The 26,712-nt window shown below is 44.9% G+C and overlaps 1 protein-coding gene across 1 annotated transcript in view; it reads right to left on the minus strand.

The window, feature by feature from the left end:
- Positions 1 to 26,712, minus strand: part of LOC112230397 (nidogen 1a) — an 80,351-nt gene that overhangs the window by 35,285 nt on the left and 18,354 nt on the right. Inside the window, exons 2-8 of the mRNA XM_024396686.2 lie at positions 21,742 to 22,044; positions 21,087 to 21,319; positions 20,221 to 20,792; positions 14,761 to 14,901; positions 14,276 to 14,527; positions 12,614 to 12,814; positions 10,789 to 11,022 (exon numbers count right to left, since the gene is read on the minus strand). Coding sequence (XP_024252454.2) covers positions 10,789 to 11,022; positions 12,614 to 12,814; positions 14,276 to 14,527; positions 14,761 to 14,901; positions 20,221 to 20,792; positions 21,087 to 21,319; positions 21,742 to 22,044 — 1,936 coding nt within the window. The remainder of the gene's footprint in view (positions 1 to 10,788; positions 11,023 to 12,613; positions 12,815 to 14,275; positions 14,528 to 14,760; positions 14,902 to 20,220; positions 20,793 to 21,086; positions 21,320 to 21,741; positions 22,045 to 26,712) is intronic.

The following is a 26,712-nucleotide window of genomic DNA, read 5'->3' on the forward strand; positions in this document are numbered from 1 at the left end:
CAACGTGACATGGTGTGATGAAGGAAACATACAGGAACTCAAATCCTTCTGTTCACCTGATTTAGAATTCCTCACAATCAAATGTAGACCGCATTATCTACCAAGAGAATTCTCTTCGATTATAATCACAGCCGTATATATCCCCCCAAGCAGACACATCGATGGCTCTGAACGAACTTTATTTAACTCTCTGCAAACTGGAAACGATTTATCCGGAGGCTGCATTCATTGTAGCTGGGGATTTTAACAAGGCTAATCTGAAAACAAGACTCCCTAAATTTTATCAGCATATTGATTGCGCAACCAGGGGTGGAAAGACCCTGGATCATTGTTACTCTAACTTCCGCGACGCATATAAGGCCCTGCCCCGCCCCCTTTCGGAAAAGCTGACCACGACTCCATTTTGTTGATCCCTGCCTACAGACAGAAACTAAAACAAGAAGCTCCCACGCTGAGGTCTGTCCAACGCTGGTCCGACGACCAAGCTGACTCCACACTCCAAGACTGCTTCCATCACGTGGACTGGGAGATGTTTCGTATTGCGTCAGACAACAACATTGACGAATACGCTGATACGGTGTGCGAGTTCATTAGAATGTGCGTTGAAGATGTCGTTCCCATAGCAACGATTAAAACATTCCCTAACCAGAAACCGTGGATTGATGGCAGCATTCGTGTGAAACTGAAGGCACGAACCACTGCTTTTAATCAGGGCAAGGTGTCTGGTAACATGACTGAATACAAACAGTGCAGCTATTCCCTCCGCAAGGCTATCAAACAAGCTAAGCGCCAGTACAGAGACAAAGTAGAATCTCAATTCAACGGCTCAGACACAAGAGGTATGTGGCAGGGTCTACAGTCAATCACGGACTACAGGAAGAAACCCAGCCCAGTCACGGACCAGGATGTCTTGCTCCCAGGCAGACTAAATAACTTTTTTGCCCGCTTTGAGGACAATACAGTGCCACTGACACGGCCTGCAACGGAATCATGCGGTCTCTCCTTCACTGCAGCCGAAGTGAGTAAGACATTTAAACGTGTTAACCCTCGCAAGGCTGCAGGCCCAGACGGCATCCCCAGCCGCGCCCTCAGAGCATGCGCAGACCAGCTGGCCGGTGTGTTTACGGACATATTCAACCAATCCCTATACCAGTCTGCTGTTCCCACATGCTTCAAGAGGGCCACCATTGTTCCTGTTCCCAAGAAAGCTAAGGTAACTGAGCTAAACGACTACCGCCCCGTAGCACTCACATCCGTCATCATGAAGTGCTTTGAGAGACTAGTCAAGGACCATATCACCTCCACCCTACCTGACACCCTTGACCCACTCCAATTTGCTTACCGCCCAAATAGGTCCACAGACGATGCAATCTCAACCACACTGCACACTGCCCTAACCCATCTGGACAAGAGGAATACCTATGTGAGAATGCTGTTCATCGACTACAGCTCGGCATTCAACACCATAGTACCCTCCAAGCTCGTCATCAAGCTCGAGACCCTGGGTCTCGACCCCGCCCTGTGCAACTGGGTACTGGACTTCCTGACGGGCCGCCCCCAGGTGGTGAGGGTAGGCAACAACATCTCCTCCCCGCTGATCCTCAACACTGGGGCCCCACAAGGGTGCGTTCTGAGCCCCCTCCTGTACTCCCTGTTCACCCACGACTGCGTGGCCATACACGCCTCCAACTCAATCATCAAGTTTGCGGACGACACAACAGTGGTAGGCTTGATTACCAACAACGACGAGACGGCCTACAGGGAGGAGGTGAGGGCCCTCGGAGTGTGGTGTCAGGAAAATAACCTCACACTCAACGTCAACAAAACTAAGGAGATGATTGTGGACTTCAGGAAACAGCAGAGGGAACACCCCCATCCACATCGATGGAACAGTAGTGGAGAGGGTAGCAAGTTTTAAGTTCCTCGGCATACACATCACAGACAAACTGAATTGGTCCACTCACACAGACAGCATCGTGAGGAAGGCGCAGCAGCGCCTCTTCAACCTCAGAAGGCTGAAGAAATTCGGCTTGTCACCAAAAGCACTCACAAACTTCTACAGATGCACAATCGAGAGCATCCTGGCGGGCTGTATCACCGCCTGGTATGGCAACTGCACCGCCCTCAACCGTAAGGCTCTCCAGAGGGTAGTGAGGTCTGCACAACGCATCACCGGGGGCAAACTACCTGCCCTCCAGGACACCTACACCACCCGATGCTACAGGAAGGCCATAAAGATCATCAAGGACATCAACCACCCGAGCCACTGCCTGTTCACCCCGCTGTCATCCAGAAGGCGAGGTCAGTACAGGTGCATCAAAGCTGGGACCGAGAGACTGAAAAACAGCTTCTATCTCAAGGCCATCAGACTGTTAAACAGCCACCACTAACATTGAGTGGCTACTGCCAACACACTGTCAATGACACTGACTCTACTCCAGCCACTTTAATCATGGGAATTGATGGGAAATTATGTAAATATATCACTAGCCACTTTAAACAATGCTACCTTATATAATGTTACTTACCCTACATTGTTCATCTCATATGCATACGTTGATACTGTACTCTATATCATCGACTGCATCCTTATGTAATACATGTATCACTAGCCACTTTAACTATGCCACTTGGTTTACATACTTATCTCATATGTATATACTGTACTCGATATCATCTACTGTATCTTGCCTATGCTGCTCTGTACCATCACTCATTCATATATCCTTATGTACATATTCTTTATCCCCTTACACTGTGTATAAGACAGTAGTTTTTTTTTTTTTTTGGAATTGTTAGTTAGATTACTTGCTCGTTATTACTGCATTGTCGGAACTAGAAGCACAAGCATTTCGCTACACTCGCATTAACATCTGCTAACCATGTGTATGCGACAAATAAAATTTGATTTGATTTGATTTGATTTGATTTGATTTGAGTCTCATAGCAAAGGGTCTGAATACTTATGAAAATAAAGTTTTTCTGTTTTTTTTGTTTTAATACATTTACAAACATTTCTAAACTTGTTTTCACTTTGTCATTATTGGGTATTGTACGTAGATTGATGAGGAAAACATTTAAATCTCTTTTAGAATAAGGCTGTAACATAACAAAATGTTAATATCCCTGTATTGCTACTGCTGTGTTGACACATTAATTAACATAGTGAGTCTAATTGATTACTAATATACACTATATAAACAAAAGTATGTGGACTCTCCTTCAAATGAGTGGATTTGGGTGTTTCAGCCACACCAGACGTTCAACCTGGCACAGTCTGTCACGCCCTGACCTTAGATATCTCTGTTTGTCTATGTATTTTGGTTAGGTCAGGGTGTGACTACGGTGGGTACGCAAGTTTTGTATGTCTAGGGTTTTTGTATGTCTAGGGTTTTTGTATGTCTAGGGTTTTTGTATGCCTAGGGTTTTGTATGTCAAGGGGTGTTGTATGTCTATGATGGCCTGATATGGTTCCCAATCAGACAGCTGTTTATCGTCATCTCTGATTGGGGATCATATTTAGGTAGCCATATTCCTCATTTGTGTTGTGGGATCTTGTCTACGTATAGTTGCCTTAGTGCACATCAGTAGCTTCACGTTTCGTTTGTGCTTTTTTTGTTTATGAGTTTGTCTTTATTAAATATGTGGAACGCTGCACCTTGGTCTCATCATTACGACGATTGTGACAGAAGATCCCACCAACAAAGGACCAAGCAGCGTGCCCAGGAGGAGGAGAATCCTGGACTTGGGAGGAAATCCTGGCAGGACAAGATCGCCTTCCTTGGCAGGAGTCACCTAGGAGCATGAGAGGACAGCAACGACGTCGGGGAGGTAGGCCACAGATACCCCAAGAAATGTTTTGGGTGGGGGCACATGGAGCAGAGACGAGGAGTGAACCAGAGCCAGGCTGGGAGAAGAAGGAAAATTCGGAGGAGAGAGAAATGGGGGAGTTTTTGAGTTGGTGGAGGACGCACAGATTTGGAATAAAGGAACGTGTCGTCAGTTTGGTGCCACCCGAGTCAGCTCCCCATACTCGTCCTGAAACGTGTGTTAAAGTTCCCGGAACAATTGATGCCGGCTATACACACCAGGTCTCCAGTGTACCTTCACAACCCAGTGCGTCCTGTGCCAACTCCTCGCACTCTCCCTCAAGTGCGCTTTTCCAGTCAGGTGTGTCCTGTTCCTGCTCCTCGCACTCTTCCTCAAGTGCGTGTCCCCAGTCAGGTCCGTCCTGTTCCTCTTCCCCGCACTCGCCCTGAGGTGCGTGTCATCAGCCCAGTGCCACCTGTACCGGTCCCACGCATCAGGCCTCCAGTGCGCATCCACAGTCCAGTACGTCCTGTGCCTCTTCCCCGCACTCGCCCTGAGGTGCGTGTCATCAGCCCGGTGCCACCGGTACCGGACCCACGCATCAAACCTCCAGTGTGCCTCCACAGTCCAGAACCTCCGGCGACAGTTCCCAGTCCAGAGCTTCCTGCGACAGTTCCCAGTCCAGAACTTCCGGCGACAGTTCCCAGTCCAGAACTTCTGGCGACAGTTCCCAGTCCCAGTTTTATATGTCTAGGGGTGTTGTATGTCTAGGGTTTTTGTATGTCTATGTTGGCCTGATATGGTTCCCAATCAGAGACAGCTGGTTATCGTTGTCTGTGATTGGGGATCATATTTAGGTAGTCATTTTCCTCATTTGTGTTGTGGGATCTTGTCTACGTATAGTTGCCTTAGTGCACATCAGCAGCGGCACGTTTCGTTTGTGCTTTTTGTTGTTGTTTTGTTTATGATTTTCTCTATATTAAATATGTGGAACTCTACTCACGCTGCGCCTTGGTCTCATCATTACGACGATCATGACACAGTCAAAGGATACCACCTTGTTCATCAAATTTCTGCCCTGCTAGAGCTGCCCCGGTCAACTGTAAGTGCTGTTATTGTGAAGTGGAAACGTCTAGAAGCAACAACGGCTCAGTTGTGAAGTGGTAAGCCACACAAGCTCACAGAATGGGACTGCCAAGTGCTGAAGTGTGCAACGCATAAATATTGTCTGTACTCGGTTGCAACACTCACTACCAAGTTCCAAACTGCCTCTGGAAGCAACGTTAGCACAAGAACTGTTTGTCGGGAGCTTCATGAAATGGGTTTCCATGGCCGAACAGCCACAAACAAGCCTAAGATCACCATGCGCAAATCGAAGCGTTGGCTTGAGTGGTGTAAAGCTCGCCGCCATTGGACTCTGGAGCAGTGGAAATGCGTTCTCTGGAGTGATTAGTCATACTTCACCATCTGGTAGTCCGACGGACAACTCTGTATTTGGCGGATGTCAGGAGAAGGAGAACGCTACCTGCCTGAATGCATAGTGCCACCTTTAAAGTTTGCTGGAGGAGGAATAATGGTCTGGGGCTGTTTTTCATGGTTTGGGCTAGGCCCCTTAGTTCCAGTGAAGTGAAATATTAATGCTACAGCACACAATGACCTTCTAGACGATTATGTGCTTCCAACTTGTGGCAACAGTTTAGGTAAGGCCCTTTCCTGTTTCAGCATGACAATGCCCTTGTGGACAAAGCGAGGTCCATTCAGAAATGGTTTGTCGAGATCGGTGTGGAATAACTTGACTGGCCTGCACAAAGCCCTGACCTCAACCCAATTTGGGATGAATTGGAACGCCAACTGTGAACCAGACCTAATCGGCCAACATCAGAGTCCGACCTAACTAATGCTCTTGTGGCTGAATGGAAGCAAGTCCCTGCACCAATGTTCCAACATTTAGTGGAAAGCCTTCCCAGAACAGTGGAGGCTGCTAAAACAGCAAAGCTGGTACCAACTCCATATTAATGCCCATGATTTTGGAATGGGATGTTTGACGAGCAGGTGTCCAGATACTTTTGGTCATGTAGTGCATGAATGCTACCTGAGATTAGCAAGTTATTGATTTCATGAATCTTATATGAATCTTAATCTAAACGATATCTTAACCGCCATCGATAATAAACATTAATGTGCAGCCGTATTCATTGATCTGGCCAAGGCTTTCGACTCTGTCAATCACCACATCCTCATCGGCAGACTCGACAGCCTTGGTTTCTCAAATGATTGCCTCGCCTGGTTCACCAACTACTTCTCTGATAGAGTTCAGTGTGTCAAATCGGAGGGTCTGCTGTCCGGACCTCTGGCAGTCTCTATGGGTGTGCCACAGGGTTCAATTCTTGGACCGACTCTCTTCTCTGTATACATCAATGAGGTCGCTCTTGCTGCTGGTGAGTCTCTGATCCACCTCTACGCAGACGACACCATTCTGTATACTTCCGGCCCTTCTTTGGACACTGTGTTAACAACCCTCCAGGCAAGCTTCAATGCCATACAACTCTCCTTCCGTGGCCTCCAATTGCTCTTAAATACAAGTAAAACTAAATGCATGCTCTTCAACCGATCGCTACCTGCACCTACCCGCCTGTCCAACATCACTACTCTGGACGGCTCTGACTTAGAATACGTGGACAACTACAAATACTTAGGTGTCTGGTTAGACTGTAAACTCTCCTTCCAGACCCATATCAAACATCTCCAATCCAAAGTTAAATCTAGAATTGACTTCCTATTTCGCAACAAAGCATCCTTCACTCATGCTGCCAAACATACCCTTGTAAAACTGACCATCCTACCAATCCTCGACTTTGGCGATGTCATTTACAAAATAGCCTCCAATACCCTACTCAACAAATTGGATGCAGTCTATCACAGTGCAATCCGTTTTGTCACCAAAGCCCCATATACTACCCACCATTGCGACCTGTACGCTCTCGTTGGCTGGCCCTCGCTTCATACTTGTCGCCAAACCCACTGGCTCCATGTCATCTACAAGACCCTGCTAGGTAAAGTCCCCCCTTATCTCAGCTCGCTGGTCACCATAGCATCTCCCACCTGTAGCACACGCTCCAGCAGGTATATCTCTCTAGTCACCCCCAAAACCAATTCTTTCTTTGGCCACCTCTCCTTCCAGTTCTCTGCTGCCAATGACTGGAACGAACTACAAAAATCTCTGAAACTGGAAACACTTATCTCCCTCACTAGCTTTAAGCACCAACTGTCAGAGCAGCTCACAGATTACTGCTCCTGTACATAGCCCACCTATAATTTAGCCCAAACAACTACCTCTTTCCCAACTGTATTTAATTTTTATTTATTTATTTATTTTGCTCCTTTGCACCCCATTATTTTTATTTCTACTTTGCACATTCTTCCATTGCAAAACTACCATTCCAGTGTTTTACTTGCTATATTGTATTTACTTTGCCACCATGGCCTTTTTTGCCTTTACCTCCCTTCTCACCTCATTTGCTCACATTGTATATAGACTTGTTTATACTGTATTATTGACTGTATGTTTGTTTTACTCCATGTGTAACTCTGTGTCGTTGTGTCTGTCGAACTGCTTTGCTTTATCTTGGCCAGGTCGCAATTGTAAATGAGCACTTGTTCTCAACTTGCCTACCTGGTTAAATAAAGGTAAAATAAAATTAAAATAAATAAAATAATTTCTTAGGCTGCATGTAGTAATATGGACTATTTATTGCCCTTTCCTGGGTAGCTTATTAGAGATAGACATAATATGGGAAACCACAAACAAAGCATGCAGTCAGTCAGGGTGCAGGGGTTAGGCTATGAACCCATCTGCTTGGTTCTCTCACCCCTTCCAGGCTTTTGGGTGGGAGGGAGGACAATGAGCCTGTGGTTACAGATGTAAGCAATGCCCCCATGCTCTCTGGCAGCCTTCATAGCTGGGATCAGTTTCAGAGTAGTCCTCATTGAGGAAGATGTTGGTTCCTCTCCATAACAACCACTGTGTCTTTGTACCTCAGGAACTTTACCACTATTGACCTGGGTCTGTCACCTGGGCCATAGGTTTTCCAATCCTATGGGCGCACTCCACCTCAATCTTCTTCTGATCTATCTGCAGCTTTTCATCGATTATTTTTCTCACTTTCTCCTCAGACTCCGTCCAGGTCTTGTGTGGAGACTGGGATTTCATTTACAACAATGTTATTTTGCCTTGATTGTCCTTCTTGGTACTCCTGTTTGCCTGTCATTACTAACAGCGATCATACAAATCCATTTTTTCAAATCCACACAGGGCTTCCACCATCATTTAAATTTAAGCATCAGGTGTCGGGCTTACAGCCACATCCAGCCAAACATAGAGGATAAGCTATATGGGGATGAGGTAGGTAGATTGTGTGGGCTATTTACAGATGGACTATATACAGCTGCAGCGATCGCTTAGCTGCTCAGATAGCTGATGTTTAAAGTTAGTGAGGGAAATACAGTCTCCAGCTTCAGCGATTTATGCAATTCGCTCCAGTCACTGGCAGCAGAGAACTGGAAGCAAAAGCGGCCAAAGGAGGTGTTGGCTTTGGGGATGACCATTGAGATATACCTGCTGGAGCGTGTGCTATGGTTGGGTGTTGTTATTGTGACCAGTGAGCTGAGATAAGGCGGAGCTTTACCTAGCATAGACTTATAGAGGACCTGGAGCCAGTGGGTCTGGCGACGAATATGTAGTGAGGGCCAGCCGACTAGAGCATACAGGTCGCAGTGGTGGGTGGTATAAGGAGCTTTGGTAACAAAACGGCTGGCACTGTGATAGACTGCATCCAGTTTGCTGAGTAAGCTGTTGGAAGCTATTTTGTAGATGACGTCGCCGAAGTCGAGGATCGGTAGGATAGTCAGTTTTACTAGGGTAAGTTTGGCGGTGTGAGTGAAGGAGGCTTTGTTGCAAAATAGAAAGCCGATTCTAGGTTTGATTTTGGATTGGAGATGTCTAATATGAGTCTGGAAGGAGAGGTTACAGTCTAGCCAGATACCTAGGTATTTGTAGTTGTCCACATATTCTAGGTCAGAACCGTCCATGGTAGTGATGCTAGTCGGGCGGACAGGTACGGACAGCGAATGGTTGAAAAGCATGCATTTGGTTTTACTAGCATTTAAGAGCAGTTGGAGGCCACGGAAGGAGTGTTGTATGGCATTGAAGCTCGTTTGGAGGTTAGTCAACACAATGTCCAAAGAAGGGCCAGATGTATACAGAATGGTGTTGTCTGTGTAGAGAGCAAGAGCGGCATCATTGATATATACAGAGAAAAGAGTCGGCCCGAGAATTGAACCCTGTGGTACCCCCATAGAGACTGCCAGAGGTCCGGACAACAGGCCCTCCGATTTGACACACTGAACTCTGTCTGCGAAGTAGTTGGTGCACCAGGCGAGGCAGTCATTTGAGAAACCAAGGCTATTGAGTCTGCCGATAAGAATACGGTGATGGACAGAGTCGAAAGCCTTGGCCAGGTCGATGAAGACGGCTGCACAGTACTGTCTTTTATCGATGGCGGTTATGATAGCGTTTAGTACCTTGAGCGTGGCTGAGGTGCACCCGGATTGCACAGCGGAGAAGGTACGGCGGGATTCGAAATGGTCAGTGATCTGATTATTAACATGTCTTTCGAAGACTTTAGAGAGGCCGGGCAGGATGGATATAGGTCTGTAACAGCTTGGGTCTAGAGTGTCACCTCCTTTGAATAGGGGAATGACCGCGGCAGCTTTCCAATCTTTAGGGATCTCGGACGATACAAAAGAGAGATTGAACAGGCTTGTAATAGGGGTTGCAACAATGGCGGCTAGTTTTAGAAAGAGAGGGCCCAGATTGTCTAGCCCAGCTGATTTGTACGGGTCCAGGTTTTGCAGCTCTTTCAGAACACCTGCTATCTGGATTTTGGTGAAGGAGACACTGGGGAGGCTCGGGCAAGTAGCTGCCGGGGGGGGGCTGTTGGCCAGGGTAGCCAGGAGGAAAGCATGGCCAGCCGTAGAGAAATGCTTATTGAAATGTTTGATTATCATGGATTTATCGGTGGTGACCATGTTATCTAGCCTCAGTGCAATGGGCAGCTGGGAGGAGGTGCTCTTGTTCGCCATGGACTTTACAGTGTCCCAAAACTTTTTGGAGTTAGAGCTACAGGATGCAAATTTCTGTTTGAAAAAACTAGCCTTTGCTTTCCTGACTGACTGCGTGTATTGGTTCCTGACTTCCCTGGACAGTTGCATATCGCGGGGACTATTCGATGCTATTGCAGTCCGCCACAGGATGTTTTTTTGTGCTGGTTAAGGGCAGTCAGGTCTGGAGTGAACCAAGGGCTATATCTGTTCTTAGTTCTACATTTTTTGAAAGGGGCATGCTTATTTAAGATGGCGAGGAAAATACTTTTAAAGAACGACCAGGCATCCTCAACTGACGGGATGAGGTCAATATCCTTCCAGGATACCCGGGCCAGGTCGATTAGAAAGGCCTGCTCACAGAAGTGTTTTAGGGAGCGTTTGAAGGTGATCGGGGATGGTCGTATGACCGCGGACCCATAGCGGATGCAGGCAATGAGGCAGTGCTCTCTGAGATCCTGATTGAAAGCAGCAGAGGTGTATTTGGAGGGCAAGTTGGTCAGGATAATATCTATGAGGGTGCCCATGTTTACGGATTTAGGGTTGTACCTGGTGAGTTCCTTGATGATTTATGTAGCGGGAAAATTAGCAGAAAGGTAGCAGAACATTAGCACAACTAAAGCTGAAGATGATCAGTATCTACATGATAGGCTATACTCACTGAGGATGGGCCCAATCCTCTTAGCAGAGGTTTACCAGAACATTTGCGGAACATTAGAAGAACGTGAACACAACTAGCAGAACATAAGCACAAGGTTAGCATAACATTATAGGAGAACATGAACAAAGATTAGCAGTAACACAAGGGGTTCTACTCACTGTGGATGGAGCCGATCTTGTTGCTCATAGCGTAGCGGATCAGCTGGTTGCCCGAGTCGTACATGACGAAGATCTGGTCGACGCTGAGCTGCTGGGTAGACTGCACGGCCCTGACCTCCTCGTCATTGGGACAGCTCTGGTAGGTGATGGTCTGACGCCACTGGTAGGCCTTGGTCTGGACACTGCCATCCGGTAGGCTCACAGTGTAGTCGCGGTTGGAGGAGGAGGTGATCACTGAAGAGAATAGGGAAAATGGAGTGTTACTACATTGAACATCCATATACAGTTGGTATCATAAGTATTCACCACCCTTGGCTTTTTTTTCACATTTTGTTGCGTTACAAAGTGGGATTTGATTTTGATTTGATTTAGAATTGAGTTAAATAGATTTCATTTAGAATTTTTGTCATTGATCTAGACAAAAAAGTGAAAAGAAAATGTGACACAACTAGAATATAGTTGTTGCATAAGAATTCACCTCTTTTGTTTAGCCAAGCCTAAATTAGTTCAGGAGTCAAAATTGGCTTAACAAATCACATTGTATGAAATAATACGGGTTGACATTAATATTTTAGTTATATAATATCTGTAAGTTCCCTCAGTCAAGTGCTGAATTTCAAGCACAGATTCAACTACAAAGACCAGAGAGCTTTTTCAAAGCCTTTATAAAGAAGGGCAGTGTTGGTAGATGGGTAACAATAACAAGTCAGACATTGAATATCTCTTTAAGCATAGTCTAGTAATAAGCATGCTGTGGATGATGTACTGAACCACCCAGACACATCAACAATACAGTCGTCCTTCTGAACTGAGCTGCAGGACTGGAAGGAAAATACGCAGGGATTTCACCATGAGGTCATTTGTGATTTTAAATGGCTGTGATTGGAGAAAACTGAGGATGGAGCAACAACATTGTAGTGACTCCACAATAATGACCTAAATTAAGAATATAAATGTGCAGAATATATACAGAATAGTCCAAAACATGTATCCTGTATGCAACCAGGCAATAAAATACTACTGCAATAAAAGCATGCATAGGAATATACTTTTTGGCCTAAACGGAAAGTCTTATATTTGGGGCTAATCCAACACAACACATCACTGAGTAATTGCCTCCTTATTGTCAAGCATAGTGGTGGCTGCATCATGGTATGGGTATTCTTGAAGCAAAGACTGGGGAGTTTTTCAGGATAAATAGAAACGGGATGGAGCTAATCAGAAGCAAAATCCTAGAGGAAAACCTGGTTCCTTCTGCTTTCCAACAAACACTGGGAGAGGAATTCACCTTTCAGCAGGACAACAACCTAAAACACAAGGCAAAATCTACACTGGAGTTGCTTACCAAGTTACAGTTTGACTTAAATTTGCTTGACAATCCATGGCAAGACTTAAATATTTCTGTCTAGCCATGATCCCTAACACCTTGATAGAGCTTGAATAATTGTTTTAATAATAATGGTCAAATATTACACAATCCAGGTGTGCCGAGTTCTTAGAGAAGTTATCCAAGAAGACTCACAGCTGTAATTGCTGCCAAAAGTGTTTCTAATACAATGTGTTTCATGAAAAGAATAGGAAAGACTACTATCTGGTTGCACTCAAGAGCACTTTGATTAATAACAACATTGGGATTAATGCTGACCTTTCTTATGTGATTAGATGTACTACAAACTGTGAAAGTGTTGAGTTCCAGGGTTGGCGTCAATTCCATTTAAATTCAGGAGATCAAAATAATTTTAGTTTACTTCCTGAATTGACTCAATTGAAATGGAATAGACCCCAAGTCTCCATTCCAAGTTATATTGGTGTGGTCGTGACCTACGGTTGCTGCCATACTGGTAGATCTCCTTGTAGGGGTCGATCTGGACAGTGGAGCCGCGTGGGACCTCAGGGAGACGGCCCTCCAGCTCGGTGCTCACCACCAGGTGGTCGTGCTCGTCGATGCCCTTGAACTCCTGCTTGATGGTCAGCCTCTCGTTGCCCGGTAAGAAGGTCACCTCGGCCTGCCTGGAGAACACGCCACCTGGAGGGGAGCGGGGGGGTGAGGGTGGTTGTGGGGTTGAGGGTGTTTGTGTGCGAGCAGAGATGGGGGTGGGAGAAGGAAAGAGAGAGACAACCAAACCTCATAGTTTCTCTTCAGCTCCTGAGCACAAATCTAGGATCATCTTGCCTTGCCCAAAAGCTAACCTCAACCATTATGTGATGAAACACAAAACCTAGCCGTACCTAAGATCGGCATTTAGGGGCAAGTTCATGCTGCAACCCCACCCATACCCTTGAGTGTATCCCCCCACTTTTAGTTCTCCCTGGAGCCAACAACATTACACATTAAAGGGGAATATTTTGAAAGAAGTGAAGCCAGCTGGAAGCAATGAGCTTGAGCAACATTTTGAGGCCGAAAAGCAGAAAGATTAACCAAAAACGGGAACATAGAACAAATTCCCCATAATTTTCCCCATCATCGTTCTACCTACAAATATTGTCCTAGTGGAAGATTAAAGCGGAGTTCAACATGTTGAGGAACGTTTCAAAAAGGGAAAGATAGTCCTAATCACTTGGCACAATTCATTCAAACATCCTGGTATACCACTCAAAAGCCCAGTAGAGAATCTACTTTCCCTGAGCAAAGAGATTGGCAGTGTCCGAATATCCTTACTTGCATTCTAAATAGAAGGCATTTTGGGTATGCAAAAAAATAATATTTATAATGCATATGTGAAATGTCCAAAATGTTGTATGCTTTAAATACCAGGATGTCATACTCATTTCAGCTTTTAATCTAGTAGAATTCGCTGCATACCATTGAGGAATAGAATCGTCTTTCGAGACCAACGTGTGTTTGACAACAGCTGATAATCAGCCGAGGGGACACGCTCTACCAAAATGAGCGAATGGCGGGAATCAACGCAATTGTGCATTAGATGACACATTCTCAGTATGGATGAGCCTAGTATGCTACTTTACTGCATTTGTTTTTACTAAACAGTACATTCTTAACAGTATGTAGTACTATTAGTACACAGTATGCCATTTAGGTAAGTAAGGCAGATTTTGGACATAGCCTCTGACTATTAAAAAAATCTGTCATTCAAAGAGAGCAAATAAATCAAGCTTAACTTGAATAAATGTTGACCTAATCATCAATCCCACCGCGGTCATTCACACCTGTCTTTGAAGGACATCTCATTAGACCACAACAAAGACCCAAGCCCCAGGGACCTTTGCTACAATGGAGGGAGAAGCTAAACCAAATGCTACCCAACAGACATGATAAAAGCCTAATGTATTCAAATCATCTGCTGCCTTTTAATTACACTATGGCACTTTGTCAACTGTTTTTCCTTGATTTGTTATGAATCAAGAAAGTGAGGAATCCCTTTTGTGATTCACCCAAATGTCAGCTCTTACCTTAAAACAACTCTTAATGACACAACAATGTGCAAGATTGACACAATGTGCAAGATAATCGTCAAACAGCTCTTACCGATGATGCTGAAGCCGTTCTCATAGCCGGGCTGCTCCAGAGCGAAGGCCCAGCCGATGACCCCTCCCAGGGAAGACAGGGGCTGCAGGGAGGGTCCCAGGCCGGCCGGGATGGTACTGATGGCCACGTAGGCGCGCCCATCGTTGGCCACCACGTACGAGTGCAGGTCGTTGTTGGAGAGCTCCAGCGGCGAGGGCGTGTTGCCCACAAACACCCGGCCATTCACTTTGCCGTTCATTCGCTGGGGCTTACCTGCGTGTGAAATGTGAGGAAACTAACTTCATTCGATTTGAATTCATGCAACTTTAAATGTAACTGATGTGTGACTGTGTGTCAAGCATTATCAGATTTTCAATTTCTTTACAAAATATTGAATCATTCTTATACTTTATATCACATATTTCATTAAAAATGAATGAAACAGGCTAGCCCTAACCCTTATTACGCAAATACTGTATGTACTTTGGGTGTGGGGTTACTCCTACCTTCAGCCACACAATCCTTGCCATTGCCATAGAAACCAGGCCTACATTGGCAGCAGTAGCCATTGGTGTAGTCCTTACAGTCAGCGAAGGACGAGCACTTCTGCCTGTTACTGGCGCATGTCTCAGAATTGTACGCAAACACTGTCAAAAAGAAGACAAACCACATTCTTAGAAAAATAACCATTTAGAAAAAAAAGGTGCTATCTAGAACCTAAAAGGGTTATCCAGCTGTCCCCATAGGAGAAACCTTTGAAGAACTCTACATGGAATGCAAAAGGGTTCTACTGGGAACCAAAAAGAGTTCTACCTAGAATCAATAAGGATTATCCAATGGGGACTGTCAAAGAACCCTTTTGGAACCCTTTTTTTCTAAGAGTGTAATTTCATTGTAGTTCTTGTTTGCTACAAAATACTTTGATAGGCTGGTTAAACAAAGCAGCATGGCTCAAAACAAAAAAGCTCAAAACAAACCAGCATGCCTTGCCCTAACTGCACACACAGAACTAACATCAACAACATGCATGATAGTTTTTCATGGTTGTACGCGAAAAGAAGACTAACTACATTCCGTTTGATTTTATACTTTGTTTGTAACTTATTTTTGAAAACATATTTTGTAGTAATGTTATTGCTACCGTCTCTTATAACCGAAAATAACTTCTGGACATCAGAACTGGGATTACTCACCAAGAACTGGAAGAAGCTATTTCCTTTAACGAGTCAGATGAGAAAAATATACTGCTCTCCCGGGAACAGGCCCAGATCCCCGTCATTTACGTGTAGAAAAGACGGAGGAAAAGAGGAAGCAGATCGGGCTGCCTTTTGAGAATCCGTAGGCGAGTGAGTAAATTCCCACTGTGATCAATTCTACTTGCTAACATGCAATAATTGGAAAATGACCTACGATTACGATTATCCGACCAACGGGACATTAAGAACTGTAACATCTTCTGTTTCACCGAGTCGTGGCTGAACAACGACACAGATAATATAGAGCTGGAGGGATTTTCAAAGCACTGGCAGAACAGAGAAGCTACGTCTGGTAAGACGAGGGGTGGGAGTGTGTGTCTTTTTGTCAATAACAGCTGGTGCGGGATGTCTAATATTAAAAAAGTCTCGAGGTATTGCTTGCATGAGGTAGAGTACCTTATGATAAGCTGTAGACCACACTATCTACCAAGAGAGTTTAACTATGTTGTTCGTAGCCGTCTATTTACCACCACAGACCGAAGCTGGCACTAAGACCCCACTCAACCAACTCTATAAGGCCATAAACAAACAAAAAAAATGCTCACCCAGAAGAAGCGCTCCTAGTGGCCGGGGATTTGAATGCAGGCAAACTTAAATCAGTTTTAACTCATTTTTACCAGGATGTCACATGTGCAACCAGGGGAACAAAATCCTAGACCACCTTTACTACACACACAGAGATGCATACAAAGCTCTCCCCCACCCTCCATTTGGCAAATCTGACCATAATTATATCCTCCTGAATCCTGCTTACAAGCTAAAACTAAAGCAGGAAGTACCAGTGACTCGCTCTATACGGACGTGGTCAGATGACGTGGATGCTACGCTACAGGACTGTATTGCTAGCACAGACTGGAATATGTTCCGGTATTCTTCCAATGGCATTGAGGAGTACACCACATTAATCACTGGCTTCATCAATAAGTACATCGATGACGTCGTCCCCACCGTGACTGTACATACATACCCCAACCAGAAGCCATGGATTACAGGCAACATCAGCACTGAGCTAAAGGGTAGAGCTGCCGCTTTCAAGGAGAGGGACTCTAACCTGGAAGCTTATAAAAGATCCTGCTATGCCCTCCAACGAACCATCAAACAGGCAAAGCGTAAATACAGGACTAAGATCGAATCATACTACACTGGCTCCAACGCTCGTCGGATGTGGCAGGGCTTGTAAACCATTACAGACTACAAAGGGAAGCACAGCCGAGAACTAACCAGTGACAGCAGCCTACCAGACTAGCTAAATAACTTCTATGCTCGCTTCGAGGCAAGTATCACTGAAACATGCATGAGAGCATCAGCTGTTCCGGACGACTGTGATCACGCTCTCTGCAGTCGATGTGAGCAAGACTTTCAAACAGGTTAACATTCACAAGGCCGCAGGGCCACATGGATTACCAGGACGTGTACTCCAAGCATGCGCTGACCAACAGGCAAGTGTCTTCACTGACATTTTCAACCTCTCCCTGACTGAGTCTGTAATACCTACATATTTCAAGCAGATCACCATTGTCCCTGTGCCCAAGGAAGCGAAGGTAACCTGCCTAAATGATTACTGCCCCATAGCACTCACATCAGTAGCCATGAAATGCTTTGAAAGGCTGGTCATGGCTCACATCAACAGCATCCTCCCAGATACCCTAGACCCACTCCGATTCGCATACCGCCCCAACAGATCCACAGATGACCCAATCTCAATCGCACTCCACACTGCCCTTTTCTACATGGACAAAAGGAACACCTATGTGAGAATGCTGTTCAACACCATAGAGCCATCGAAGCTCATCACTAAGCTAAGGACCCCAGGACTAAACACCTCCCTCTGCAACTGGATCCTGGACTTCCTGACGGGCCTTCCCCAGGTGGTAAGTGTAGGCAACAACACGTCTGCCACGCTGATCCTCAACACTGGGGCCCCTCTGGGGTGTGTACTTAGTCCCCTCCTGTACTCCCTGTTCACCCACGACTGCGTGGCCAAACACGACTCCAACAATATCATTACGTTTTCTGACGACACAACAGTGGTAGGCCTGATCACCGACAACGATGCGACAGCCTATAGGGAGGAGGTCAGAGAACTGTCAGTGTGGTGCCAGGACAACAACCTCTCCCTAAATGTGAGCAAGACAAAGGAACCTATCGTGGACTATAGGAAATGGCGGGCCGAACAGGCCTCCATTCACATCAGTGGAGCTGTAGTGGAGCGGGGCGAGAGTTTCAAGTTCCTTGGTGTCCACATCACCAATGATCTATCCTGGTCCAAACACACCAAGACAGTCGTGAAGAGGGCATGACATACCTTTTCCTCCTCAGGAAATTGAAAGGATTGGGCATGGAACCCCAGATCCTCAAAAAGTTCTACAGCTGCACCATTGAGAGCATCCTGACCGGGTGCATCAGCTCCTGTTATGGCAACTGCTTGGCATCTGACCGTAAGGCACTACAGAGGGTAGTGCGTACGGCCCAGTACATCACTGGGGCCAAGCTTCCAGCAATCCACGACCTACAATACCATTCTAAAGTTCGGGATCACTTAGAATGCCAGCATCTCGGAGTCGCCTCTTCACTGTTGACGTTGAGACTGGTGTTTTGCGGGTATTATTTAATGAAGCTACCAATTGAGAACTTGTGAAGCGTCTGTTTCTCAAACTAGATACTCTAATTGTACTTGTCCTCTTGCTCAGTTGTGCATTGGGGCCTCCCACTCCTCTTTCTATTCTGGTGAGAGTCAGTATGCGCTGTTCTGTGAAGGGAGTAGTACACAGCATTGTTCGAGATCTTCAGTTTCTTGGCAATTTCTCGCATGTAATAGCCTTCTTTTGTCATAACAAGAATAGATTGACGAGTTTCAGAAGAAAGTTCTTTGTTTCTGGCCATTTTCAGCCTCTAATCGAACCCACAAATGCTGATGCTCTAGATACTCAACTAGTCTAAAGAAGGCCAGTTTTATTGCTTCTTTAATCAGAACAACTGTTTTCAGCTGTGCTAACATAATTGCAAAAGGTTTTTCTAATGATCAATTAGTCTTTTAATGTGATAAATGTGGATTAGCTAACACAACATGCCATTGGAACACAGAGTGATGGTTGATGATAATGGGCCAATGTACATCTATGTAGATATTCCATTAAAAAAATCTGCCGTTTCCAGCTACAATAGTCATTTACAACATTATCAATGTCTACACTGTATTTCTGATCAATTGATGTTATTTTAATGGACAAAAAATTAGCTTCTCTTTCAAAAACAAAGACATTTCTAAGTGACCCCAAACTTTTGGAAGGTAGTGCATAAAATAGATGGTGTCAGAGGAAAGCCCATAAAATTGTCAGAGACTCCAATTACCCAACTCATAGACTGTTTTATCTGCTACCGCACGGCAAGCGCTACCCGAGTGCCAAGTCTAGGACCAAAAGGCTCCTTAACAGCTTCTACCCCCAAGCCATAAGACTGCTAAACAATTAATCAAATGGCCACTGGACTATTACATTGACCCCCCCATTTCTTTTGTACACTGCTGCTACTTGCTGTTCATTATCTATGCAAAGTCACTTCAACACCCCCCCCCTACAAATTACCTCTACCCTGCACACTGACTCGGTACCGGTACCCCCTGTTTATAGCATCGTTATTGTTATGTTAATGTGTTACTTTAAAAAAAAAATTTTACTTTAGTTTATTTGGTAAATATTTTCTTAACTCTTCTTGAACTGCACTGTTTGGTTAAGGGCTTGCAAGTAAGCATTTCACGGTAAGGTCTACACTTGATGTATTTGGCGCATGTGACAAATAAAGTTTGATTTGATTTGGTTGATGAGAAATTGGCTTCTTCTCTTCTTGTCTTTTTAACAAACGTGTGTGTTGAAAATGCCAAACTAATTGTATAATCTATTTACATACACTTCAAACGGAAATACCTTATTTACACAAGTATTCAGACCCTTTGCTATGAGACTCGAAATTGAGCTCAGGTGCATCCTGTTTCTGTTGATCATCCTTGAGAGGTTTCTAAAACTTGACTGGAGTCCACCTGTGGTAAATTCAATTGATGGGATATGATTTGGAAAGACACACAGCCCAGCTACCCTGAGCCGACCCAGCAAAAACCAAGCCATGAGGTCGACAGAAATGTCCGTAGAGCTCCAAGACAGTATTGTGTCGAGGCACATATCTGGGGAAGGGTACAAAACAATTCTGCAGCATTGAAGGTCCCCAAGAACACAGTGGCCTCCATCATTCTTAAATGGAAGAAGTTTGGAACCAAGACTCTTCCTAGAGCTGGCCGCCCGGCCAAACTGAGCAATCGGGGGAGAAGGGCCTTGGTAAGGGAGGTGACCAAGAACCCGATGGTCACTCTGACAGAGCTCCAGCGTTCCTCTGTGGAGATGGGAGAACCTTCAAGAATGACAACCATCTCTGCAGCACTCCACCAATCAGGCCTTTATGGTAGAGTGGCCAGATGGAAGCCACTCCTCAGTAAAAGGAGTGCTGTTGTTCTTGTCTATAACTGTTTGGTACTTTGTCATGTATTTGTATGTTTTATGTGGACCCCAGGAAGAGTAGCTGCTGCATGTGCAGTAGCTAATGGGGATCCTAATAAACTATTCTAAACCAATGTTTCTGTCATGGCAATCTTGACTAATATTCTATTCCCGGTCACAATTTTCAGACACAGATTCAATTGTTGTTTCTTTCATGGCTTACCGTCAACATCAAGGTCATCATCTTCATCCACGACCACCACCTGTGGGGTTTGAGGCTCGTAGCGTGGTGGCTGCGGCTGGGCCGGCTGGACAGGCTCAAGGTAACTGGGCTGGACCGGCTCAGGGTATCTGGGCTGGTCCGGCTCAGGGTTTCTGGGCTCGGTCGGCTCAAGGTAGCTGGGCTGGGTCGGCTCAGGGTAGCTGGGCTGGGTTGGCTCAGGGTAGCTGGGCTGGGTCGGCTCAGGGTAGCTGGGCTGGGGCGGCTCAGAGTAGCTGGGCTGGGGCGGCTCAGGGACAACAGGGTATCTGGGCTGGTACTGGACCGGGTGGACAGTTGGGGGCAGCTCTTGTTCAGGTGTCTCCTCTTCCTCCTCGTGCTCATAGGGAGGGAATTCAATCTCCTGTTGTTCTCCAGTGTTTCTGGGTGGAAACTCTGGCACGGACTCCATCTGCCCACCTGCCATGCCCTCCTCTGGGGACAGGTTGGTGACCTGGCCTGGGGTAATGGAGTAGAAGATCGGGGAGGTGCCGATCTCATACACCCACACACCACGCCTGCCTGAGTTTGTCTCCCTAGCGGAAGACCGAATGGATCATTATGAGACCTACCTCTATGAAGAAGCTTTATGCATATGTCAGGTTATTGTAATCATTACATAATTACCATAATGAAATGTAACTATGCAAATACCAGGTCAAAACATAATGACAGAAACCTAACCAAGTTTTTTATGAACAACACTTACTAAGCCTATGTAAAGTTCTTGGAGCATCTGGAAGCACACTATAGAAATCCAACCAACAACCAACCAATCAACCACCCCAACGAACCCACCAACCAGCCCACCCACCAACCAATCAACTTACTCGGAGAGCTGTCTGACGGACGTCTCGTTGTCGGTGGCAATGCGGTAGTAGGGCCCCGGGCTGCTGCTCCAGTTGAACCAGCCCTTGACCCGGCCCTTGATGAAGCCGGTGTGGACTAGCTCGCTCTGGCCCGCCACAGGCGTGGAGATGTACTGCAGCCCCTCCCTGGGGTAGAACAAGATGGCGTAGGAGGCGGACGCCATGGACGCCACCACCAGCTGGAACGTGTTTCTCTACATGGTAAAAAGAAAAGATAGAGGGAGTCCTAGCACCCTATTACTTCTTTAGTGCACTACCTTTGAGTTTGGCTTGGTAGAGTGAACTAAATATGTAACAAAAAAAATCTTTGTAGTCCACCACAAAAACTGCAAAACTGCAGGTAACACAGTTGGAAAGATTATGCAACCATGAGTAACATCACTCTAATTATAATGTACCTCCATACCTGTAACAACATTGTACAATGTATGGGTTTTAGGCAACTTCATATTAGGTGGATAGAAAATATGGTCTCAAATTATAATTTCAAGTGCTGTCCATATCAATGTGGCATTAAAACAAGTTTATCAACTGTTCAGTATATCCAATTACATATTTTAAAAGACACAAAATGAATATGACCCTATCTAGGCCAAGCGATGAGGGTCGTCCTTACCTTTCTGTCCAGCCCATCTCCTCGACCAGGCACGCCGTGGGCCGCCACGTTCTCCCATGTGATGATTAAGGCGTGGGTGGGCTTGATCTCATCGTCCTGAGGGAATGCCTGGTTGATGTGGTCAGTGGTCCGGAGAAGAATGGAGGGTCTGCTATCCTGTCGGTAGTACACCTTCCCCACTCCGTCGCTGTTGTCCAGATCTCCGAGGAAAACCGCTATCATTCTGAAGCTGGCAGGCATCTTTCCCAGGTACTCAGACTCCACTTGAGGTTCTTCTACTGACAGAAAGCCATTGGTGTTGATCTGGGATTGGATGATCACAAATGTGTTATTATCAGCAAAGACATGGATGCAAATTTCTCTGCAGAATTTTCTGCAAATTCAACATTTTCTCATAACGCCAAATTTAAATATAGCCTAGAGTTCAAATAGGTTTTTGGATAATGATATTTTTGAACCACAGTGTGGTTGAGGTCACAATTGTCAATGTCCATGATACAATTGGAGATCCTGTCACTTTTTACCCCAAAACTGCTGGGAATGACCGGCTGTGGGGTTCAGAAAGTTAATTTTATCATGATGACTTCAACTAGAATTGAAATCTTAGGAATTTTAAGAGAACCCTATCCTGCTGCAAAGTAAATATCCAGATTTACTGCACGGTCAGGGTCCTCGTGAAAATAGTTGTAAATCTTAACATGCCATGACCCCTCCTTCACATTAGTTAAGGCCTCCCCCCTCCCCCCAGGGAACATGGGGTATTTCTCTCCCTCTACTGTGAAAGATGTCTGAGGTTCCCCCTACTGATCTAAGATCAGTATATTCTAGATCAGACCTTCAAAATATGATATGGTTCCCCTACTGATCTAGGAACAGTTCAACCTGGACAAGGCCTGACTGCTTTATTTATACACTACATGACCAAGAGTATGTGGACACCTGATTGTTGAACATCTCATTCCAAAATCATAGGCACTAATATGGAGTTGGTCCCCCTTTGCTGATATAACAGAATCCACTCTTAGGGGAAGGCATTCTACTAGATGTTGGAACATTGCCGCAGTTTCCAGTCAGTCACAAGAGCATTAGTGAGGTCGGGTACTGATGTTGGGCGATTAGGCCTGGCTCACAGTCGGCATTCCAATTCATCCCAAAGGTGTTCGATGCTGTTGAGGTCAGGTCTCGTTGCAGGCCAGTCAAGTTCTCCCACACCGATCTCAACAAACCATTTCTGTATGGACCGTGCTTTGTGCACGAGGGCATTGTCATGCTGAAACAGGAAAGTGTTACCACAAAGTTGGAAGCACAGAATCGTTTAGAATGTCATTGTCTGCTAACCATGTGTATGTGACAAATACAATTTGATTTGATTTGTATGCTGTAACATTCTAAACGTATGCCTTCACTGGAACTAAGGGGTCTAGCCCGATCCATGAAAAACAGCCCCAGACCATTATTCCTCCTCCACCAAACTTTACATTTTGGTGCCATCGGGCAGGTAGCGTTCTCCTGGCATCCATGAAACTCAGAATCATCCATTGGACTGCCAGATGGGGAAGCGTTATTCATTACTCCAGAGAATGCATTTCCACTGGTCCAGACTCCCAATAACGGCGGGCTTTACACCACTCCAGCCAAGGTTTGGCATTGTGCATGGTGATCTAAGGTTTGTGTCTGGCTGCTTGGCCATGGAAACCCATTTCATGAAGTGTCCAACTAACAGTGATTGTGCTGACGTTGCTTCCAGAGGCAGTTTGGAACTTGGTAGTGAGTGTTGCGACTGAAGACAATCATTTTTACGCTCTACGTGCTTCATCACTCGACAGTCCCTCTCTGTGAGCTTGTGTGGCCTATCACTTAATTTCCACTTCACAATAACAACACTTACAGTTGACCGGGGCAGCTCTGGCAGAATTTTTACGAACTGACTTGTGCCACGTTGAAAGTCACTGAGCTCTTCAGTAAGGACAATGTACTGTCGATGTTTGTCTATGGAGATTGCATGGCTCTGTGCTCGATTTTATACACCTGTCAGCAACGGGTGTGGCTGAAATAGCCAAATCCTCCAATTTGAAGGGTTGTCCACATACTTTTTCCCCACATTTTGATACATTACAGCCTTAATCTAAAATTGATTGAATAAAAACATCACCTCATCAATCTACAAACTATACCCCTTATTGATGAAGCGAAAACAGATTTTTTGAAAATGTTTGCAAACGTATAAAAAACGTAAAACAGAAATACCTTATTTACAAAAGGATTCAGACCTTTTGCTATGAGACTCGAAATTCAGCTCAGGTGCATCCTGTTTTCATTGATCAACCTTGAGATGTTTCTACAACTTGGAGTCCACCTGTGGTAAATTAAATTAATTGGACGTGATGTGGAAAGGCACACACCTGTCTATATAAGGTCCCACAGTTGACAATACATCAGAGCAAAAACCAAGCCATGAGGTTGAAGGAATTGTCCGTAGAGCTCTGTGACAGGGTTGTGTCGAGGCACAGATCTGGGGAAAAAATGTTTGCAGCATTGAAAGTCCCCAAGAACACAGTGGCCTCCATCATTCTTAAATGGAAGAAGTTTGGAACTACCAAGAGCTGGCCGCCTGGCCAAACTGAGCCATTAGGAAAGAAGGGAGGTGACCAAGAACCCGATGGTCACTCTTAACAGAGCTCCAGAGTTCCTCTGTGGAGATGGGAGAAACTTTCAGAAGGACAACGATCTCTGCAGCACTCCACCAATCAGGCCTTTATGGTAGAGTGGCCAGATGGAAGTCACTCCTCAGTAAAATACACATGACAGTCCACTTGGAGTTTGCCAAAAGGCACCTAAAGGACTCTCAGACCACGAGAAACCATATCCTCTGGTCTGATGAAACCAAGATTGAACTCTTTGGCCTGAATGCCAAGCGTCATGTCTGGATTAAACTGGCATCATGTTGTGGGGATGTTTTTCAGCGGCAAGGACTGAGCAACTAGTTAAGATCGAGGGAAAGATGAACAGAGAAAAGTACAGAGAGATCCTTGATGAAAACCTGCTCCAGAGCGCTCAGGATCTCAGACTGCGGCGAAGGTTCACCTTCCAACAGGACAACAACCCTAAGCACACAGCCAAGACAATGCAGGAGTGGCTTCGGGACAAGTCTCTGAATGTCCTTGAGGGGCCCAGCTGGAGCCCGGACTTGAACCCGATCAAACATCTCTGGAGAGACCTGAAAATAGCTGTGTAGCAATGCTCCCCATCCAACCTGACAGAGCTTGAGCGGATCTGCAGAGAGGAATGGGAGAAACTCCCCAAATACAGGTGTGCCAAGCTTGTAGCAACATACCCAAGAAGACTCGAGGCTGTAATCGCTGCCAAAGGTGCTTCAACAAAGTACTGAGTAAAGAGTCTGAATACTTAAGTAAATGTGATATTTCAGTTGTTTTTTTATACATTGGCAAAAAAAAACTGTTTTTGTTTTGTCATTCTGAGGAATTGTTTATAAATTGATGAGGGGAAAAAAAAGATTTAGAATAAGGTTGTAATGTAGTACGTTCTGAACGCACTGTAGTGTAGTCAAATCATAATAAAAAACAGAGAAGAAAAACTGGTCTAAGGTCAGTGCTTGGGAATTTCCTCCTATACTGTGAAATATGGATATGAGTCATTGACCTATATTGTATTGTGATACACTGAGTATACCAAACATTAGGGACACCTTCTTACTATTGATTTGAACTGCAAAAACAGTAAATACTGTAGTATTTATTGTCGTATACTATAATATTTACAGTTAACTATAGTATATATTTTTTATATGCTATAGTAATTAATGTTGTGTTTTTGCAGACTGTATTATAATGTAGTATTTGCGGAAATTACTGTAGTACAGTGTCTTCAGAAAATATTCACAACCCTTGACTTTTTACAGTTGTGTTACAACCTGTATTTAAAATAGATTTTGTGTTACTGGCCTACACACAATACTCCATAATGTCAAAGTGGAATTATGTTTTAATCGATTTTTACAAATTAATAAAAAATTATACCTGAAATATCTTGAGTCAATAAGTATTCAACCCCTTTGTTATAGCAAACCTAAATAAGTTCAGGAGTAAAAATGAGCTTAACAAGTCACATAATTGTCCCGTTCTGACCATAGTTCTTTTGTGTTTTCTTTGTTTTAGTGTTGGTCAGGACGTGAGCTGAGTGGGCATTCTATGTTGTGTGTCTAGTTTTTCCATTTCTATGTTTGGCCTGATATGGTTCTCAATCAGAGGCAGGTGTTAGTCATTGTCTCTGATTGGGAACCATATTTAGGTAGCCTGTTTAGTGTTGGGTTTTGGTGGGTGGTTGTTTCCTGTCTTCTGTCTTTGTGTCTATGCACCAGATAGGACTGTTTCTGTTTTTCACATTTGTTGTTTTGGAATTTTGTAGTGTTCACGTTTATGGTCTTTATTAAACATGTTGAACTCTAGCCACGCTGCGCTTTGGTCCGATCCTTCGTCCACAGAAGAAAACCGTTACAATAATAAGTTGCATGGACTCACTGTGTAAAATAATACTGTTTAACATAATTTTTTAAAGACTACCTTATCTCTGTACCCCACACATACAATTATCTGTATGGTCCCTCAGTCAAGCAGTGAATTTCAAACACAGATTCAACCGCAAAGACCAAGGAGGTTTTCCAATGCCTTGCAAAGAAGGGCACCTGTTGGTAGATGGGTAAAAAAAAGCAAACACTGAATATCCCTTTAAGCAAGCTTTTGTGTTTTCTTTGTTTTAGTGTTGGTCAGGACGTGAGCTGAGTGGGCATTCTATGTTGTGTGTCTAGTTTTTCCATTTCTATGTTTGGCCTGATATGGTTCTCAATCAGAGGCAGGTGTTAGTCATTGTCTCTGATTGGGAACCATATTTAGGTAGCCTGTTTAGTGTTGGGTTTTGGTGGGTGGTTGTTTCCTGTCTTCTGTCTTTGTGTCT

The sequence above is a fragment of the Oncorhynchus tshawytscha genome, linkage group LG32 (genome assembly GCF_018296145.1).
Source record: "Oncorhynchus tshawytscha isolate Ot180627B linkage group LG32, Otsh_v2.0, whole genome shotgun sequence".
In the NCBI taxonomy this organism is placed as follows: Eukaryota; Metazoa; Chordata; class Actinopteri; order Salmoniformes; family Salmonidae; genus Oncorhynchus; species Oncorhynchus tshawytscha.